Source organism: Falco punctatus (genome assembly GCF_963210335.1).
Source record: "Falco punctatus genome assembly, chromosome: 1".
Lineage (NCBI taxonomy): Eukaryota > Metazoa > Chordata > Aves > Falconiformes > Falconidae > Falco > Falco punctatus.
In genome coordinates this window covers 123,469,764-123,491,687 of record NC_137580.1, presented here as the reverse complement: position 1 = coordinate 123,491,687, position 21,924 = coordinate 123,469,764, and the positions used below count along the sequence as shown (strand labels likewise).

The 21,924-nt window shown below is 39.3% G+C and overlaps 1 protein-coding gene across 1 annotated transcript in view; it reads left to right on the top strand.

The window, feature by feature from the left end:
* The window catches only part of SMURF2 (SMAD specific E3 ubiquitin protein ligase 2), a 63,273-nt gene that overhangs the window by 14,538 nt on the left and 26,811 nt on the right, over positions 1-21,924 (top strand). The window contains exons 2-3 of the mRNA XM_080378209.1: positions 14,236-14,274; positions 15,864-15,972. Coding sequence (XP_080234335.1) covers positions 14,236-14,274; positions 15,864-15,972 — 148 coding nt within the window. The remainder of the gene's footprint in view (positions 1-14,235; positions 14,275-15,863; positions 15,973-21,924) is intronic.

The following is a 21,924-nucleotide window of genomic DNA, read 5'->3' as shown; positions in this document are numbered from 1 at the left end:
TACGCTCCCTGTGAGCTTATATTACCTTTGTTTAAAATAGTCAGACCTCTACTGCTGAAACTCAGGAATTCATGGACAGAATGACTAGAACAGCAAATATGACTTTTAAAAAAAATATGGTTATTGGATAAACTGGTATGAGCCCAGCTGCTGTGGATAAATTGATTTTGCTGTTGCTTTAAATCTATGGTGTGTTGGTATTTTGGCAGAGTAAGAAAAACAAGGATATTAGAAAGTAATTTACTGCCCTGGGATTAGTAAAGAGTGTTCTGTTTCTATGACTGGGGCAGAACAGGATGGTTTAGATGTGTCTGATAAACAGGACGAGGTCTAGTCTGACAGCTGGCAACAATAGCTTTTGCTCAAAGTCAGGTGTACTAAATTAGCAAATCTATTACAAGGATACAGGAGAAATCTCACAGAAGACGGCCTTGTAGGCAGAAGTGTTGCCAAATGGGAAATGATTCATCGTCTCTGAATGGGATGAGCACTGAGCAGAAGCAGTTTAAACCTCAGACTGCTTTGGCTCATAAACCACCAAATATGCGATTAACACTTTATCTTCTCCAATCCTGTGTTTTTTATTGTCTCCTGAACAACAGTCTATATTTAGGATCAAAATCTAGGAGACTGGCTGGTTTGTTCTAGTTTCTCTTTTGTAAGTTTGAGTGTGTTCAGGTGCTTACTGAGTTTTAGCTAAATCACAAACTGTTTGCATGCATCCTAAAAGCACTCTCATCTTGTGACCCTTTGGCAGTATCACCTTTTAGTGAGGACTGTTACGTGTCTGGAATGCAAGCATGACACGAGTGATGCTGGAGAACTTGGTGAACTAAGTATAGTTTATTTGCTTGTAGTGAAAATGCACGATTGGCTGGGATGTAGTTTAATGCAGTGTGCCAGTTCTAAGATGATCACTGCATTTTGATTTTTTCAGTATTTTTAAAACTTGCATCTATTGAACATTGACAATGCCATTCATAGTCTACAGTGCACAAAGATAAACAGGAAATATGTTTGTGAATTCTTAAATTTAGTTAATCAATGCAGGAGGGAGGTACAGATTACAAAGCTAGTTGGAGGAATGTGAAGGGGGAAAAGGCTTGTGCCCCCTTTGTTCCTTCATTGTTCATGTAACTGAACACAGGTTTAGCATGTCTCTGGTCTTGTTTTAATATAAAATGTCATACTGGCTCTAAGATACATAAACGATAGATAAACTAAATTAATTAGGTCATTGGAAGGTGTTTTAGTGTTAATAATTGAGATTTAAGGAGATGTGAGAGGAAAAATTATCTTGCTTGGTAAGTTAATATATAGTTTAGCAAATAATTGTGTTGGAGGGGGGCCCTGGGGTAGCACTCACTCCCCTTGGATAGCCCAACTGCTGTGTGCCTAGGAAATGGATGTAAAGATTCCTCTGGAAAACTGGGTCTGCTCTTATCTCGCATGTGCAACCACAGTAGAAATGGTAGAAATCAGGAGAAGCGATATTTAGTGTAATGCTTTGGGAGTGGATCTGCAAGAGGCTGAGGGTTTCTTGTGAAAGGCACCGGAGTAAATGAGAGATTTCCATTGCTGTGTCCCCTCAAAATCCCCATTGTGTCCACTCAGACTTTCTGAAGCTCAGAACTGGTGTCTGAGGTCAATGGAAATACTTGCATGCTCATTACACTTGAAAGCCATTCTGCCTTTGTAGACGTTTAGTAATAAAATATCCTCTAACTTCTTGGAAATACCTTCCTGGATTTTTATCCATTTGCTGTGCTGCTAGGAGTGTCGATTCACAGTGTTACAATTTTTACATTAATGTAATCAGCTTTATGCTCCTTTGTCTCTCACCTGCTTCCTATTATCTTTCTTAGTCTTCACTCTCTACTGCTTACTGTCTTCTACCATGTGCTTCTCTTTCTCAAAAAAATTACTCTCTTTTCACCACTTGAACACTGCATCTTCCCAAAAGACTTCTGAAGTTGTAGTTTAAATTGCATGCTAAGCTTTTTTGGACAAGATTTGTTATTTCCACATATTGGCGTGTTGTTTCATCTGAATCTCTTGGTGTTCTGTTTCTTTAAAATCCCTTTTATATTATTTCTTACTAGTAGTATATAAATTGTACTGATTTGAGTAAATAATTTAAGCAACTCGTGCAAAACCAAAGCAAAACAAGGAAAAAGAGGCTTTAATGTAAGTTGCTTTACTTCTGTTGAAATAAATAGGATTGCTCATCTCTTCTTAAGAAGAAGCAGCTTCTTAAACGGGATTTGTTCTGCGGATCACATCTGTTTACACAGGAAAACTAAACTGAATCTGTTCATAATAATAAAGCACTGCAATAACGTAACTGCATCAGTTTATAAATTGTATAGTCTATTGATAGAACTATCTCCTGGGGATGAGGCTTTGTGGCTATCTGATGGGGGGAAAAAGACTGGACTGAGGTACATAAGAATTTTAATGTCTGAATAGTGATGTTATCTTGGCTTTTCATATGTACTTTCTTTAAGCAGCTGGTGTTCTCCTCACTTCTGTGGTATTGCATTTCTGCAGGTAGAGACAAAATTACTTCATCAGAGACATGAGCTTAGTAACCAGGTAAAGGTGTGTGTATAGTCCACACATCTTTCTGCTGACCATGGTGTTTGGTTGTTTTGGTGGGTTGGTTGTTTTTTGGTTTTTTTTTTTTTGGCAGAAGCCAAACTGTCAAGCTCCAGAGACAGTGAGAGGCAGTTCCCAGAGTTGAAAGCATTCCACTGAAACCAGTTTCCCCCCCAAAAGTAAATATAGGGACGTTGTGCTTAAATATTTCAGCTGCATTAAAGGAGGAAGAAGCAGGATCCACATACCAGGGAGACAGATCAGAATCCATGTCTGAAGTTGTGGATATTGATGATAATGCAGGAGGATGTAAAGAGTGCATCACTTACCTGTATTCCCCCATGTAATACTGGTTTGGTACATCAGGTGGTAGTAATAAAGCAAAATTGTGCTGAACTAGGAGTTTATATTCGGGGTGGGTGCTTGATTAGTGATTTTTGCTAGTGATAGCGTCAAAATCATGAGCCTCATGAACTCTTTAACAGGAAGTTTTATTAGGGAATGATTTTTAAAAAAATTACTCAAATATTTCAAGTCATGTATTTGAAATGCCAGAATTGACTTCTCCCACCGCCCAACAAGAGGTGTTACCTTGGCTGTTGTCATGTTTTAAAAATTGTTTCTTATAAAGCTGCTGACAATCCTTTTGTTAGTGTTGATAAAACGAGTATTTACAGCTTTTTGCCGAACAGTGGCATGGGAATTACTCACAAAGGGTAAATTATGTGCGTGCTTTTGGTGTCTCTCTTTTTTTTTTTTTTTTTTTTTTTGGCGTGTGTATGGGGTTCTTTTCCTTTTGCCTCTTCCCAGAAAAGCCCCAGCAGTAGTGGTGTCCTCCTAGGATTATGTCTGTAGCGGAGACAGAATCTTGAGCCTTCCTGTTTAAATGAAGCATGTGACTATGTCCTGACGGAGACGGCAGTGGTCCTGCAGGCTGGGAAGCTGCTGGTATCTACAGTTCCTGATACCCGGGAGCCTGGGTTCCTTGCAGGTGCCTCTTGTCTGAAGCACTTTTTAAAATTCAGGGCATTTTTGTCTGGTTGGTAATTAGATCATGAATTTCTTTTGTTGTTGCCTCTAGTATAGATCATTCAGAGGGTGGAGAGTTTTACGGCAGTGAAACAAATCTGAGGGCTCTGCTTCTTGTTAGCATGTTTTTCCCCCAGCACATTTTCAGAGGTGCATGAAATACATCAGGCAGAACAGAGCTATAATTTGTTTCTCCTGTAAGCTTTTTTCCCCCCACCCCTGTTCCTATCAAAATAAGCTGAGAAATGTATGGGTAAATTTCCATGTTACCTTTTTTTATTTACCCATCCTCAGAGGAAGAGTCCTGTGCCCTCTTAAGTATTTTGCAAGTTGGTAATTTTGGACTAATCACTTCTGTCTAAACTGGGTCTTGGTTAAAAACTAGCAGCTGGGATTTCAAACAAGTCTTTAAGGATTGAGGTAAGACTTCAGCACAATGATTTTTTTTAAGAGTTTGAGATGAGTACCCCCTTTCCTTTCCCTGAGCTCTTAAATACTATTTTATTCCTGTATTTCTAGGATAATTGAGTTAATGCTCGTAATAGTTCACTCACACTTGCACATAATAACCACCTCTGCAGGTTTGAGATCAGTTGATCTTGGTAATGTTAATTTAACTTAAAGGTGTTTTTTTTTTTTTTTAATGGGAATTATGTTTTTAATACTGCAGGAAGATTAAAAAAAGAGAGAATCATACAACAAATACAACAGCAAAGCTGGTGCGTTCATTTATCCTTAATGGATCTCTGTTTCTCACCCTGGTTTTGTTTACTGGAATACAATTTTATACTTCCTACAAATGTGAGAAACAGATGAGGTGACTTGGAAGTTGGTCTGAAAATTGATCTTTGACTGCTGACGTAAAGTATTCGAATAGCTTTTAATTTAAAGCTGTGTTGTTTGCTTGCTCCCACCCCAACTGCCCAGCATAGCTCAGTCTGTGAGCAGTGTGTTTGTAACGACTTTGTGGTACAGTGGTGGGGTTTCAGATGAGGAACGGATTAGATGTGAAGGTTGGGCCACTTTGGAGTAGGGTGGAGGAGTGGAGTGAAATTTCTAGTGTATGAAAGTTAGGGGTTAGAAGCATCCTGGCTGGTCTGAGAGGCTCCATCCACACTGTGCCAGGAAATGCAAATACTCGCAATAGCCTTTGTTTTCTTAGTTTCCCACGTGTTACTTCTTCTTTCACGCTGTTTGAGCTGTGACTGAAGCCTTCGTTTACATGGAGCCCTGATGGGGATCGTTAAATCCTGTATCATTCAGATCTAATTTGCATATTTGATATATAGCTAAAAAGAGGCAAAACAAAAGCAACTTGGTTTTGCATCTACATATTCAGTTTCACAGGTTCAAACGTGAATCTCCATAGAAGAGACTTGTAAACCTTCGTGCTAAGATTTGAAATGCTTGGGGAGGGTTGCTACCTTCCTTGCAAAAGTGGCAGCATAATTTCTTTCCTTTACCTCTTGACAGGCGTATCAAATAAACTGGACACATAATAGAGTTGGTGACGTGTGTGGCAGTAAGCCCATCACTGAATGAATCTAGGAAATGTGAATGCATTAGTTGCTTGAAGGAAGAATTCAATGGTGTGGGGGTTTTTGTGTTTTGTTTTACTTTTGACTTGGAGTGGAATAAGGGAGGAGAAGTGGAAAAGGAAGCCTTTTGTTTACAGTAAAACAATACTGTGAAGTAGACATCATGATGTTAAAACAGGAGTCTAAACATGGCAAATCTAGGCCGACTCCATCTGGCCGTGTCCACAAGTCATTCAGACATCCCTGGCACAGACTTCTGGAGTCTTGAGTCGCTGTCGTGTCATCTTCCCCTTACAGGAATTTAAAATAGCCTTGGAGATTCTGTCCCAGAATTTTATTATTGCACTAGATGAATGATTTATTGGATTAACTGTTTATATTCAGTGATGCAATGCATCTTTATTAACACTTCTTCTGTGCTAAATGTGTGATTTTATTTTTTTTTCCCATCTTGAATTTTAATTTCCAGGAGTTATATTACATGCAAGTAATATGGGTCTAGTATTCTAGCCTCCGGTCAAAGCACAGCCTACTCTTATAGGCAGGATTTAGTACAGTGAATTTGTTGGAAAGAAAAATGTGCTGTTACTGTATTAGTTTCTGGCATATTTTGCAGTGATCCAAAGTGTATTGCGTTATTAGGACATTTGCACTTTCCTGTTTGTTATTTGAATGCAGGTGATTGTGGTTTTGTTTGTTTAGTCCCAGAGGAATAATTTTGATTTGTTGAGACTCTTGATTTCTAACTGACAGTGCTTTTAAGCAGGTGCATGTGATCCTTTGAAATGGGTTTCATTTTACATGCAGTATATTAAGGATTTAGCATCTGGCTTGTGTTGAACTTGCAGAAACGTGTTTATGGGACAATTTAGAATTTTAGCAATTATAAAAGGAAATTCTTGTTAGAAGTTCTTTTTTAGTACTAAGATAATCCTAATACATGTTTTAAAAAAGGTTATTTTAAAGCTGTCTACCTTGTATTTGGACATCAGCCTAGCAATAATGCTTTTTATATGTCACTTAGAACTAGTGTTGAATTTATTTTGGGGTTTTTTTTTCAACCTGACAGGTTAGTATTTAGTAGCACTTGAAAAATTTATTATTAGTTCTGAATCGTTCTAATGCGTATTCCTACTAAGGCAGTTAGAATTGGTACATGACGCTGAATTTGCATTAGATTTAAACTAGGTTTATAATTTTGAAAGAGAATTACAAGTTAGTTTCCGACCAGCACGAACTGTAAGTGTACATGGTTAAGATAGCTGCGCCTGTCGAAGGAGTTACTGTCCCTTCCAAGTTGTTCTGGCTCCCATAGCTCTGGGGGCAGAAGGATCATGTTCTGCATTTCCTAATTCACATTAGAAAAAGGTATCTAGATGAAATAGCTAAGTGATGGTGGTTTGAGGTTTGCCTGGCTGCTCCAGAAGGCAAGTGCTTACACTTACTCTTTCCTGCTGGAGAACCGTGCGACTAGGGGGTGGTGGAGAGTGTTTACATTTAATCCGATCTAGCAGAGTGTGTCTGAGATCAGCATCAGTTTGTACGATGTCTCTGGGTGAACTGGGCTTCCCCATGCGCGTCATATGGCACCTTCATCTTGGTGTGTGCCACAGCGCGTCATATGGCACCTTCATCTTGGTGTGTGCCACCCCTGTACTGGTCCCAGAAGAGGGTGGTGGTTGGAGTTTTAATTTGGGTAGCACTGAATTTCAGATTAAAGTTTTGGGGAAAAATAATTAAACCTTTTTAAGAAGGGCATGCCAGCCACTGTGTTTGTACATGTTTTGTACCAATTCTAGTTCAGAGCTCACTGGGTTATTCCAAATTACTGCTGGTTTGTGAGACTCAGAAAGAGCTGTCAATAGGTAAAATAGAGCAAGAGAAATGCTTTTTCCAGTTTTAATTCTATGCTTCTGAGTGTGCTTCGGGATATAGAAAAGAAAACTTCATCTGAATGTTTCTGAAAACCTGAAGAGTGCTAGCTAGCTGTTTTGGTATCCTGATGGCAAAATCTGCTTTTTAACCTTTTTTTTTTTTCCTTTAAAAAAAAAAAGTTAAATGTCTGGAAGGCAAAACAGACAAGAGGAAAAAACCAGCCATCTGCATTAAAATGAAAACATTGGAGGGTGGGGGGTGATGTGTTTTGGTTTTAGAGCTGAAAAACTCCCAGGTATGGGGTGCACTTCTGTGGTACAGGGTTGCTGTCTGGGCAGCAGCCTGGCTGACCCTCGCTCCGCGGGTGGCGTGGCCGCAGGGTAAGTCAGTGCAGCTCCTGGAGCCAGTGGCCAACTAATCCATCTGCCCAGAAGGTTAATTTTCTGTGAAGCCAGTTCAGCTTCCTGCTCTACCTTGCATCCATACGCTTGCTAGACCTGATCTGGGAGAGGAACAGCTGCAGCCCTCTTTATTGTTAGGTGCAATATGAAACTTGCCAGCATGCGTTGATCGGTGACCATGGGTAGAATGATGGTCAGCTGCTGCGTTCTTACCCATTTTATGTTTCAATACCTTCTTTACACAAACCCCTGCGCACCTGTAAAACATGTATTTGTTAGGTTTACCTCTCTTTGTGTGTCCCTTCTTGATGATAATCAATTGCATTCTTGTAAAACGCATGAATTTCATTAACTGAAAGTAAATTATGAGTTTATGATCATGTTCTGTCAGTTTGTTCATCTGCAGAAAGAAACACCTTTCAAAGGAAATGAAAACTGAAAGGAAATGAAAGCTAAAAAAAAATTTAAAATAAAAGTTCTCAAGAGAGGTTAATTGTAAAATGAAATTTTATGTGAATAGTTGAGATAAACAATTTTATTTCCAAACCTTTGTTGAGGAAGTTAGCACCTGAGCAGCTGTATTTGCAAATCTGCATGGTGTTATTTACAGCTCTTTGTTCGATGAATAGTTGAAGACCTCCTGTTTTATATCTTCTCATGTGGGAATTTAGGCAGGTGCAAGGAGGGGAATGCATGCAGAAAAATACAAGTTTCTCGGTAGCATGCCAACAATGGAAGAAAACAGTAGGAATTGTTAGAAACATTTAAAGTATTGAGCTGTACTGCTGGAACCTGTGCATGGTGTGCTGTTTGCCTGTTGCAAACGTTTGTCTAAAATAAATTTACCAAGAGTTTTATACAACGTGGAGAAAAAGTATGTCATGTCAGCCATCGGTTTGAACACCCCAAACAATTCTGGGGTCCCAGGGGCAGCCATCGGAAGGCGAGGAGGGGTGTGTGTGCACGTTCATTTGTCTCCTGTCTCTCCCTCCCCCAAGCAGGCTCATTCCAATCAGCAGTGTAATTGGAATGCAACCACAGTCTGGAGGAGGAAGGGGAATTTTTGGCAAGGAGAGGCAGAGCAGTTGCGAGCTTTATTCAGATTAAAGCATAGATGACCATTCATTATCAGTACAACACACATTAGCAACAGCATAGCATTGTGTTTCTACAGCTGGGACTTATTTTAGTGATTGTATTGCACTGCGTATTACATGCAAACAACTTGGGATCTGATCACAAAAAGCAATGCTAATGGCTTTCATTAAAAGATGGTGTTTCTGTAGGGGGGGAAAAAAAGACTTCAAAATGAACTATTGTGATAACAATTGATAGGCAGCCTGTCCTTCTCACTATCCCATGTGTTACATATGTTCTGGAGCAAGAACTTTTTTGGGGGGAGGAAAAACCCTTGGGGAAAGAAAAAAAACACCAAAAACCCAACAGGAATTAGAATGTTAAAACTGTTGGTTGGGTTCAGAAGGCTGAACTAGTTCTTCTGTGGTGATGACACGTGAAAAGCCAGAAGATTAGTAAACATAATTCTAGCTTTGGACCCAGCCCTTTTCTTCCCCCTGTAAACTCGGGGCTGCCTGCTGACACAGTGTTGGTTGCTTACGGGTGTCTGACATGACGTGGGAGGTGTTCTCTTACTAAGTCACGTACCGCGTATTAAATGTGTTGATTATGTGTTTCCTTCTGCCTCTTCAGCTGGCGTGCTCACTTCCGTGGACATTCATGATTGCTTTTTATTTTCTTACCTGTCTTCCCCTGTCTTTCACTGATAGTATTGACGTCTCTCCAACAATACGCACATTTAAAAATTATTTTCTTAAGAAGATAGCTTAAGCAATATTCTTTTTTATCATAGAAATTTAAACCCCAATGTATTTCTCTTGTGATTGTCTACAGCTGTAGCCCTGAGGTACTTGTACATCGTGTTGCTGGGTACAAACACATTCAGACCTTGTAATTGGTCATAAATCAAGACACATTATAACAGATAGATTAGAGTGTGCAAACATACAGGGAATGTAACACTAAAGTGTACCTGTGAGGTAAAGTAGTATTGTTCCTGTTTTGCAGGTATGAAGGAACGTGGTGAACAAATTGGCTATGAACAGTTTGGCTTAAGTTGGAAATACTCGTGACGGTTGAATATGAGATCACTACCCTTAAATGCCCAATTTCCTTAAATTCAGATAATGTTTTCTTTCTTCAGGTTGCCTTCCTCAGCACTAGGTCTGTTACCCAGCCATTGAAGGTGAACAGGATCATTGGGCTCTTGGATCATGTCTAAGATGGGATGATTCTGTGAAATCTCATAGATCTTTATCGCTTTTTACTTGTTTTCATTGCAAGCTTCCTACAATGGCACTCTCTACTCTGTGTTCTTCTTCCCTTTAAGTATGGAGACCTTGTGTTACAGATATACATACTATTCTGGAATAAACATACTTTTTAATACGGATATAAAATAGTGGTAATGTGTAACATAGGATACCTTCCATAACAACGGTTTGATGTCATAAAAAGTTTGATTTTTCTGTAGAAATGGTTCCAAAGTAAAAAGCAGTTGTAACAAGAGTTTTCGGTAGCTAGCAAAAAGAGTGAGAAGAGTTCAGAAAAGGGGAGAAGTATTTATCTTTCTATAAAATTCATATTTTCAAGCATCATTATTCCTTTCAGTTTTTTTGTGGGTTCAGCCAGTTATTTCATCCCCCTCTAAAATTGCATGTAAATTTTAATAGCTAACATATAAATGAGATTACAGGAGTTTGGGGATATTAAATATTTGCATTTACTTGCAATAGTTAAATTATTTTTCAGTAAACCATTCTTTTGTCAGTCACTGGAGTAATAAATCAGAAAAAGGAAATTGGCAAGCATGATTCGCTGAATTCCTATTTTTGAGTATTAGAGAACTATATGTAGCAAAGCTGTCATGGAAGGAGACTAGGTAGCTTATAATATTATGCTCTTTTCATGTTTCTCTGAACTGACCTGAGTAGCATATGTTAGAATGAGATCATAAGGCATGATAAAAAGGTATTTAATGAATGTATAGTATGTAAAACTGATGTGCGTGTTTGTCTTGGCACGTGTATATTGTTCCTTCATATTGGAATATTAATGTTCTCTTTTCTGTAGACTACCCAGGAAGTCTGTAATACATACAAAACATAGCTATGCACTGACTCATTGATACTTTGTAATAAATATTTTATCTACATACGTGTACTAGAAGCCATTAATGTCTTTTGATGATGCACTTATGGTACAATGCTCCCCCCCTTCTTGTTTTTTTTTTTTTTAAACCAGTGTCAGTATATACAGGCATTGGTTTGTATTTCAGTGTCTGAAAACCTTCAGTACAAGTTTAAATAGCTTAACTTTTTTTTTTGTTTAAAAATAATTTGACTAAAAAATGTTTTAAAGCAAGCATGTACAAATAACAAATAACCATCTTCAGTGCCCTTGTGCCTCTTGAGGATCTATTAATGGTGCAACTACGTAGATCTGATAATGATGTGGGTTTGGGTCCAGAACAATCGGCATTCTAACTTTGTTTTGTCAAGGAAAATAAACCTTGCTATGGTTCTTTCTGTTTTTTTACTCTTTAGCTCAAATTTGACATAGGATAGTGGTCTCAAAGATAATTAAATCCCATGAGTTTTATGAGAGTCATTGCCTGGATAAAGAGGAGACCCTAGCAGTGACCTCAAATGAGAGGAAAAAGCTGCAGCAAGAGATCCCGTGTTGCTAGACCGCTGGAGAGTCTGCGTGGGAGAGTGTCTGTCTAAATGCCCTACTGCTGGGAAAAGCCTCTGCTATAGCTTTCAGTCAACCATAAAACATAAATCCATAGGAAACCAAACTTCCGTAGTTTTTATTCTCAAAGAGCCATTAATCAGTTGGTTATCAGAATATGCAGAATAGGTTTTAATACAGTGTTGAAGCTGGTAGAGAAGCGGTGCATAAACTCTGGTACTTTTCCCACCAGTGGGAAAAATTTTGTCCAGAAAAAGTCCTGAGATAGTTTAGGGCTCTGTGCTTGGAAGAAGCTTGTTTCACTTAGAGTTGAGCTGATGCTCCTGGGACTTGGGTGTTTTCATCTAGAAATACCTGGCAGAGAGGGTGTTGTTAATGGAAGATTTCTCTGCGTCTCTCCTGTTTTGCTAACCTGACAAAGCCAGAGTGGGTTGACATCTGACTTTCCTTAAATGTGGTTACTAGAGAGGGAAATCTTGAGCCAAAAATACTAGTTTGTTCACTCATGGCTAATTGTTGGGGAAATGGTTATTAGTCTGTATGTTGTGCATGTGTCCAATCTTATAAAAATGAGACTGTGGTTAAGTTGCACTGGCAGGCTTGCTTAATATTTTGAAAAGAAGTGTTTATAATTAGTTAACCTTGCAATTTCTCCAAAGATTAGTCAAACCTACTTTATTTTGAACATCATACAATTCTGGGAACGTACAGTATGGCTTACTGTGCTATAGATTAATTTTGACTTAACTATCGGATTTAAAGCCTTTTGGTTTCACTTGACGCTTCCCATTTCTTCTAATGGGTGAAACTGTGCAAATAATTACATCTTTTTAAATATATTTAAATAAGTGGCCATCTATATAAGCATCTCTTTTACTGGAAGTTTTTCACCACAAGTTGAAAGGCGGCAGTGAGCAGCAACCAGTTTCAGTTCTCAGGCAAGTGGTGCCTGTTGACAGCTCGGGCTGGGGATACTCTTGGTGTAATAGCATCTTAAGGAACGGCAGAAGTATTTTTCTAAGTTTCTTGTCTTACCTGTTTCTTTTAAGGTCTTTTTAAGTTTTTATCAATTGTATGGATAGAATAGGCTTTAAACTGCTGGGCACATGGAAGTCTTTAGTGACTGTGGATTTTCATTACACCATCCTAAAGACTTTAACTGTTTTGTGGAGCAGTGATGTGATGGTTTGCATCCTATATGTGCTTGAACTCCAGGTATCAGAAATACCAAAAATGTTTGGTGCTGTATTAGTACTTTACTACTGTTGACTGTTTACAGTGGAGTTATTGGGTGAAAATCCTTTAAATAGAGCTCTGCTTTAGGTGTACCATTATGTCTTTGAATGGAGATAAATAATTTTTTTTTACCTTTATCATCTTTTAAAAATAACAAACTGCAACTAGACAATTTTTTTCAGAGTAATGATACTGTTATTAGCACCCCCTCGCATCAAACTAAGATGCTGAAACTTTTTCCTGGGAGCTTGAATGTACCTTTTCTGTGGTATATGTCAATTGTTACTGTGACTACCTGGAGTCATTAATAGGTGTCCCCTTTTGTTTTACGGAGGACCATAGTTAGACCCGAGTAGAGTTTTAGCTAGGTTTAACAGTGCTGAATTCCTATGGAAAGTGGTTTCACTAAAATCAACATCTATATGAACGTTAAAATTGGGAAAACATTAATTCCATTGATTTAAAATAATATGCAACTTTGTGCAAGTATGCAGAACTATTCAGGGTGGTGCTTCTCTGCCCTGGCTGTGGATGTTGCTATAACAGTGCTCGTGTACTACCTCCGCTTAATTTTATTTGAAAAGATACTGTAAAAGAAATTAGAGAATCGGTGGCCCCCAGGATCAGTGGGGGAAGGCATGACTAATTTTGTTAGGTCTTAGGTGGTGTCTGTGGGATGCGCTTCTCAGATGCACTTTTCTGTCTTTGCATTTCCTGGTAGTAATAATATTGGCAATCTCATAAAAAAAATACCCCAGGGAATGATATACTGAGGAGTCTTCTGCAGCGTTGGTTCTAACCAAGTACCTCTTTCCCCCTCCCCTTTTTTTCCTTTCTATACTAGCTGTGGGAATTCATGCTTTCACTCAATACCCAAGAATCCTTTTGTGTTATCAGTAAATATTTTAATGTTTCACAGGGGAATCTAGTATTTCCTGCTTACTAGACCTGTGATAATAGATAAGCATATGTAGTTGAACAGTGTTGCATTTTGTGAGAAGTCTTCTGTGTGTACCTTGGCATCTTTGTATGAAAGTTGTCCTGTTTGACCTTTTATTTATTTTTATTTATTGTTATTTTTATTCTATTCTCATACGGAGTTGTTTTCCCCTTGGTATTTTTAGCTGACAAATGCAAATGTTCCTCCCTTCTAATGTAAACAAAAAAGCCTGAAAAAATTACCCACTTCTACAAATAAAATATATCTTTGGAGCCATCAAAACTCTGGCATTAGAAGTTAGTCTGCTCCACCCAAATGTTTTTCAGGTAAAAACCTATTTAGCTACCACACAGGATAACAGAAGTGCCTAGACAGCCTAATGCACTATTTCTTATCATCAGGGAAGCTTTTGCTGGTCTGTAGAACTAAATCTAAGACCCTGCTTGTGTGACACTGCTGATTTTACTGACACAACTGTTAGTGCCGCTATATGGTGAGCTACTTAGGAATGGTCCGGTTTCTTCATTAGGTAAACACTGAGTAGGCAAAACAATTGAGAATTATAAAAAATAAAATAAAATTGCATGTGAAACTGTTCCCTGAGGAAATCACTATAGTATCACTTCCACTATAATCTATCTAAAGGTGAATTGCCAGAAGAGGACACTTCTGGCTCAGCTTTCAGGAATTATTTTATGTGACAATACAAATGATGTAGGAGCTCAATTCATTTACATCCATTTTATTTTAAGAAGGATTTTGTGTAATGCTGGGCAGGTAAAGTAACTTTTTATTTTTTTAAGTTGGGAATCAGCAACTTAATTTTGTATTTCTGTTTTTCTTACAGTACTGTGTGCAAAAAACTTGGTGAAAAAGGATTTTTTCCGTAAGTAGCTGTTAAGTTTTATACGTTTATCGATGGGGTAAATATTATGGAAGTTCTGTACATCAGTGTTTGCACGTGATCATTGTATTAAGATATTTGATTTGAGGGGACCAGGTAGTTTTGTTTTCACGCCATTTTATTTCAGGGCTTCTAATTTTTTTTCTTAGGTGACACTTGTCACAGCTTCATAATAATAACTAAAATACTGACACACTCTCTGTTTTTGATGGGAGTGGGAAACAAATTTACTCTCAGGCAAATTACATGTTTTTCAATTAGTGCCACATATTTATTAAAATATTTTTGGTGTAACAACTTTTTGTCTGGCAGATCTTAATTATTAACTAAGCTGCACATCTTCATTATTAATAATCATGTCATAATACTTACCTACTCTGAAATTATATTTGAATTAATTTTAATAATGTTTTGAAAGAAGTTCTAGGGGGTGGATGAAGGAGGCAGAAGGGGACGTCACCGGCTGTGCAGGTCTGCACGCACGAGCCGCCGGCCGCCTCCCAGCCGCGGGCAGGGAGGGTCTGAAAGATCAGGCCTGAACTTTGAAAAGAAGTTGAAGATGGGAACGATACAGAATTATATCGTAGTCTGTCATTCCTCTAAAACTTGCTTTTTATCTGGATTTTTGAATTGATGGCAACACGCCTAAAAAAAACCCCTCAAGACTCGAAATCTGTGATGCATTTGTGTCCTGAAGCACAAGTCTTGCAAGGTCTCGCTCCCCCTGCCCCGCGTGCTGGTGTTGGTGCTGAGCCGCCACCTGCTTGCTTGGCTCTGTCCCGAGTCACCTGGGGAAGGGGGACTGGGGCAGCACTTGTGCTACAGAAAATGGGAAAGCTATTTCACCACTCACGGGCCCTCAGAGGAGGGGAGGAATGAGCGTGAGGGGAAAAAGGGACGGGGCCACATGGCTTCAGGGCATCCGTGGTGGCACCATCCCTTTGGGTGTTGGGTAATACGGGTTATATATTATAAAATTGTTGCAGCAGAGCTAATAGTAGGCTGCTCTGGCCCTGCTGCTTCCCTGTCCTCAGCTGTGTAGTTTGGTGTCATCTTTGTTGATTGTTGATCAGCTGAACTGTGGTTTGGCGTTTCTGAGGTACGGAGCGGGCAGCAAATGGAGTAGGAAGCTAGCAGAGACCTAAGTGGGCCTCAAAAGCCAGTCACCTGTTACAGGCGGTGTCCTGTGATACCAGCAACAACCAGAACTGTGGTTGTAATTAATATTAAAAAGAGGAAGAATGTAGACCTGTTTTCTGTCTTTTTCTGAATTCTTTAGATGCTGAGAATTTACTCAGTCCTGAATTAGGAAGATTGAGTGTTCAGATTTCCACCCCCTGCAATGTGTGTGACTTACAAAGTTTTTGCTGGTCTGTATCTGTGAAATGGTTAGTTCAGCCTCTTCCTGCGCCTAATACATCAAGTTATTCCCATTCATTAAATGTGGCTCTCATTTATGAATAAAAGGGTACTTCAGGTAAAATACTAACCAAAACCAAATACTGTGTAGTGATACAGGACTTGAAAGCATCCTGATCCATTTGCTAGTTTTTTTCTTTTCCTCCTCTTAGGACTTCCTGATCCATTTGCTAAGGTTGTGGTGGACGGATCTGGCCAATGCCATTCTACAGATACTGTGAAGAATACACTTGATCCAAAATGGAATCAGCATTATGACCTGTAGGTGGTAACAGTGATAACCAAAGGTTTGAAGTGGAATCCTCTAAAGTACATAGACGTTGTCAGATGTTTGTAATACTGTCCTATTTACAACTCGGAAAATGTCCCAGAGTGTATTAGTTTGAGTGAAAAATACATGTCTCAGAATACAACTTTCTTATTTCCCTCAAAATCCAAACACTGCACTTGGTTTCCTAATGATGATGTCTGCAGCATGCTTTACATGTACCATAGCACTATTTTATTGTAATATTTTCATGTTAACACTTGTGTAAAATGAAGCAAATATTTGACAGTATTTCCCTCAAAATGCTCTTCTTTTCATGCGGTTTTTGTCTGCTGCAGTGCTACAGTGTCTTTTCTTCTGCGTGCCTTGTGTTCAGTTTTCTGTCCCAAATGTTGTTCTTGCTACAAATTATGTTGTTATCACCTGAGCATCTTGGGGTGCTTTTGAGCAATATAATCAGTATGGCATGTATATGTCATGTTTTTCTTCTGTCTTTCTAAAGCGTAGAATATTCTGTATAATTTATTAAAGCTTTTCTGTTTTTATATAGGTTTCTTTGTGTTTGTGCATGCTTTATTTTCCCTGTCTTTTATCCTTTTATTCTTTATCTTTTTCCTTGGGATGGAAGATGAGGAAGAGAACAGTTTTGCCTCATTGTATTCTCCTTTCTTTCTAAGGCATTTTTCTGATTCTAACGTTTTTTCCCATGGCTCCATTCCCGATCTGTATTATTAGAAATTGTTTGAGTATGTTTACGTTAGCTTTGGCCATCACCAAACCTAGAGCAAATCAAGTATTAGTCCACAGAGAACTTCTCGTCCCCCTTTTTCCCAGTGAAGAAAAGCAGCTTGATAGGTCTTTTAGCAGAATGTGGAAGGCCTGGTTTAAAGTGGTCTTAACCTAATCTTTTTTTGAATATCCAAGACTAAATATGTGAAGTCATTGTTCATAATGTCTTGGTGCAGTATAGAAAACATTTTCATTACTGCTTAACAGAATATCATTGGCAGTTTCATGAAATAACAGCACTTTCTCTGAGGAAAGCTGTAGCATTATAGTTTTATGATTCAAATTCAATCCAAGCTTAGATTCTGTGAGACATTAATTCATATTCATTAGAAAAATGGATATAAACCAAGTTTAAGTTCATTTAGAAGGAATGGCTTTTTTTTTATTTAAAGAATTCTAAGTTAATTTTAGGGTTTTGATTATTAAACCTATCAAAATATTGATTCGTATAGAACATGGATTTCAGACCTCTGTCATTCTGCATCCTCTCCAGGATCAGGACCAGGATCAGACTAGAACTCAAAAAAAATCCCTGAAATGTGACCACAGACTTATATTTTTTTTTAGTTAGGTTGGTTCCATTAATAAGCATTAATTCATGGCTTTACAGGGATAAAAGGGGAGTAAGGTGGAAAGTGCTGCCAGTGTGACTTGAATGTAAAGCCTTCCTGTAACCTTTGGACAGCTAAGGAAGGGATGCTTTTGAAGAAGGAATGATGGGCCATCATCTGGCAGTTATCTGCTCTTGGATTCTGATTTGAAAATGTCAGTGGTTCCCTGCATCTTCCCCAGTATCTGCCAGTTGGGTCTTGGTGGTGTGACAATGCAAGCAGGCAGCTGGCAGGAGTGGGTTCTGTGGGTTGCCGAGTGCTCCATGGGCTAATGACTTGGAGACTTGGTTCCCTTCTGGAGAAAAGGAGGAGCAGAGGACATGGGAAATGAGAGAGGAAGTTAATATGCAGTGAGTAATGGAAAAAAATAGTAAAATCTTCAGAAAAAATTCCTTTCTGGTTACAATTTTCAAGGAAGGATGAAGAGAAGGTATTTTTACATTGTTTTATAGGACAAGTCATGGTTGCATCTGGATACTGTAGTTGTCTTAGCTTTGTGGCGAGGCTGTGGTTGCAGTCCACAGCATGTTATAACAAGCAGAGATAGAAATGGGGCTTCTGGTATAAATTTTGCTTGGGCAGATTTGGGGCATCTCTTGCTGAATTGTCCTAAGGATTTTAGACTTGCACGGAATTTTTTTTTGGGGTGGTGGTGGTGGTGTTGGTGTTGTATGTGTTTTGGGGAAGGAGATCCCTAAAAAAAATAGGTTTTTTTTAGTTAGGATATTATTTTCAATATAAATTGCTTGTCCTGTAGGCAAAACTGCTTTGCTTGATTATGGCTTTTGAATTCCCTGATGACGGAGGTATGCACAGCATTTCTAATCCAAAGTAAAATTTAGCATTATGTCAGGCCTTGTAATTTGGAAATAATCCTTTCCCCCTCAAAACTTGCTTCATAATAATTTAACCCCTTTTACTGTCTTACCTTATTCCTTACTCTGGAAACTTTTTTCCATTTATAAACATCAGTCACCTAGTCTTCAATTCCTATTTAAAACAGCAGTAAAAATTGTTTTACTCTGTTTATGACTCATCACAGCCTGGCTTTTATCTTAAGGTAACTTTTTACTGTAATATACCTGGTGTCAGATCTCAACTATTCATCTGCACCAGATACTAGGATAATTAACTTTTACTTTTGAGGGAAAAATAATAATAAAACAATGGGAAGAGTAACCATCCTACTGCTAAGCACCTGATGGCAAACCTCATAGGTTACAGAACTTAATCTTCTCATCCTTTTGAAAATAATAGGTGTGTTAAACTTCCTAATGTTTACCCTAACGCCAGACCATTGCATGAGAACGCTCGTCTCTGCCTTATGACGCTTCCCAGTGTTGCAGGAAATGCTTTGCACACCAAGCGTAACAGATGGAGTCTTGGTGGCAGCTTGCCTGCTCCTGCCACCACGCAGTGTAGGAAATCAACCAGAGGAAGGTGCAGTAACGCAGAATTTTCTAAAAGAAAAATTCAGCCTTCCCCCACCCCCCGAAGGTTTCTGTTGGTTTTTAAGTAACTGTAATAGGCTTATGTGCAGTAAAACTGCCTCTTGGCTACGTTGGGCTGATTGAAGTGTCCTCAGCCTGGAATTTGTATAACAGGTTAACACTGCTGCTAATTAACAGTCTCGTGTATCATGTGATGGCATATGCAAATGGCACAGTAAGATGGATCTGTTGTGATATATTTATGCAATAATGTCTGAATTAAGTTGCTAATTCCAAGGGAATTTTGTGGCTTGCTAACCTGATTCAGCACAATAGATATTCTGTTGTAGAAGATTTTTGTGAAAATACTTTTGCAGTGTTACAATGAACAAAAAAGGTTTTGCTTTTGCCTTATGTGGTTCTTAATTCATCTTAGTGTGAAAGGGAGCCGTTGAATTAGTTGCTTAGATTCTTCAGCCTAGATGGGTGTGTGTGGCGGTGGGGAGGGGGGGTTGGATCTGGGAGGCTTTCCAGGAAGAAATTGCCAAATAGTTGCTGTCTGGATGTAGTTTAATGTCAGTAAAATACCATGCTTGCCCTGGATGTATTCCCCTTCCTTATTTTCAGTCTTGTTTCTGGTTTCCCTATTGTTCAGGTCTTTCCTCAAAGCTTTGAATAACCAAACTTAGCACATTTACAGACCTTCATGCATTCAAAGCATTTAAACACTACCTAAACCAGCAGTTCTGAAACGTAACAGATCTTCCTTTTTCTCTTCCTTCCCCTTTCAACCATTCTGTAATAGCCTCTAGCTCTCCTCCAGCTCTCCTCCAGCTGTCCTGCACTCACCTCTGGCTTGGTCCAGCCCTCCCTGGCAGCCCGTGCCCCTAAGGCGTACCACGGCGTATGGTCTGCTTAGCTCTAAAAGACACTTGTACCATCATCTCCACCAAAACTTAGTCCTCGTCCCATTTTTACTCTGTGCCCTTTAAATATGTGCCCCCAGGCTCTAGCATGGGCTCGTTGCTGTCCTCCTTTGTTACACCTCTGAAGCCTAACCTCACCCAGCTTCCACAGCTCTTCCTTTTCCTGAAATCTGCTCACTGTAGGTTCTGGTTCTGTTGGGTGCCGTCACGTTGTGGAGCCCATGCACTGCCCTGGCAGAGCTGCCTTTCTCCCCCAGCCCCCCAGCTCTCCTCTGCCTAGCTATCGCTGGCCATCCTGGATCCTTCCTGGGGAGAGAAGGCAACAGCTCGGCTCAGACAATCCTAGACTGGACTCTAAAGAGCCCTCAAACAGCTCCTTGCAATTGCTTTGCTGCCTTCGTGGCACGGTTTAGACCACTCTGATGAATCCAGTGCCCTTTGCATCTCAGGTGAGAGCATTTCTGGGCTGCGTCTGGCCTGTCTCTGCAGATGGGGCCGTCCCAGCTTAAGCCCATCAGGCGTACAAGTCAGCTGAACTGCTGCGGTGGCCTTGGCAGGACAGCTGGAGCAGAACCCTCTGTGCCCACTGTTCTCATGGTGCAGCGGCTCTTACAGGCTCTGCTGGGTGCTGGGCTGGGAGCACTGGGGAGGAGAAAGGGGCAGCCAGTCAGTGCCATGTGTCCCCACCGCGCTTCAGCCACAGCCTCTGGCTGATTCTCTTCTCGCCATCCCAGATGCTCAAACACCCTTCAGGTGCTACCAGAGATGACGGCAATGTCAGGGTGAAGGGAGAGTTAAAAATTAGGTGATGTTTTTCATTATAGCTCTTTGCACCCTCTTCTTCCCCAGTCTGATAATAACTGATTGTTATATCTCAAAGCATAACACAACACTACCATTACATTAGAAAAATTTCAGAAATTGGAAAATGGAGGAACGAAGTGATTTGTCCAGGTTGTAAAACGACCCCGTGTGACAGCATGGATTAGAAATAGGGAACTCCTGGCTTCCAAGCACAGGTTCAGACCTCTCAGTGTTGCATTTCTCTCTGGAGGGAGTACATCTGGCTTGTCATCAGGAAGAGGTGTGTGCTTTTTCAGGAATTTCTCCCCCCCCACCCCCTTCTTCATTCTGCTTTTCTCTACCAAGCTGAACTCTTCAGGGAAAGTGTCTATAATGTCATGGGGCTGAAAAGTCACTTCATACCAAACCTTCCTGCGTGGTATCCTGGCTCAGAAGGAAATGCTACCTTGGGAAAGATCATTTTGTTTGGACAAAGTGACAGTTGCCCCTCTGTCTTAAAATTTGATTAAAATGTTTTAGAGGTTTCCAGTAACGCATGTACTTAATTTTTGTTTAGAAGTGGAAATGCTAAGAGTAGGCATTTTTCTTAAAAATTTCTGAACACACAGTTTGATCCGGAGCCCTAATGTATATGGAAATTTGAACTTCGGTTTTCACTTCATTAATACTTATCCTGTTAGCTCTGTTGAAGTACTGTGAAATAGATATTGCTGATAGGGTAAAGTAAAAAAAAAAAAAAGCTCCAAGAACTTTAGTTATGAGAAGGAAGAAGGAGGCATCCAACAAAATGAGTGTTTTGTGGTTTTTGTTTCTGGTGCTGGTTTTTGTTTTGTTTCGGTTTTTTTAAAAAACTTATTCACTTTATTTTTTGGAACATTCTTTTTTCATAACAAATAAAATTCTTAGCTCAGGCTTTTATGTTGGAACTTTATTGCCAGATGATGTAAAACAAATGTAACTTATCCACCAAATGAATTGGAAATGTCAACTTGTCCTACCGTCACTCTCTAAATGCAACCATATATTTTCATGCCTGAAATTAGGCAGAAATATAGATGAAACATTTTGCTATAAAGCCAACTAGCAGTTACTGAACTATTTCTTTTCTTCCTTCAGGGGGAAAAAAAAAAGGACATTTTTATTTGGAAAATGCAGCTTGTCTTGCTTATTTCCTTTAACTGTGTGAATCGGCCAGGTTTGCTGGTGCAAAAACCAGGGTATAGTGGTAATATAGAAGTTCTCACCTGTTTGGTATGGATGGCTTACTGTCTGCATCTTGGCCATGAGAACCTCACCCTGAAATGTTACAGTAATTCTTGGAAACTGTGTTGTATGTTCAGCTGTTCTACATATTATTCAAACTGTTCTGTTATGAAATTGTGTTT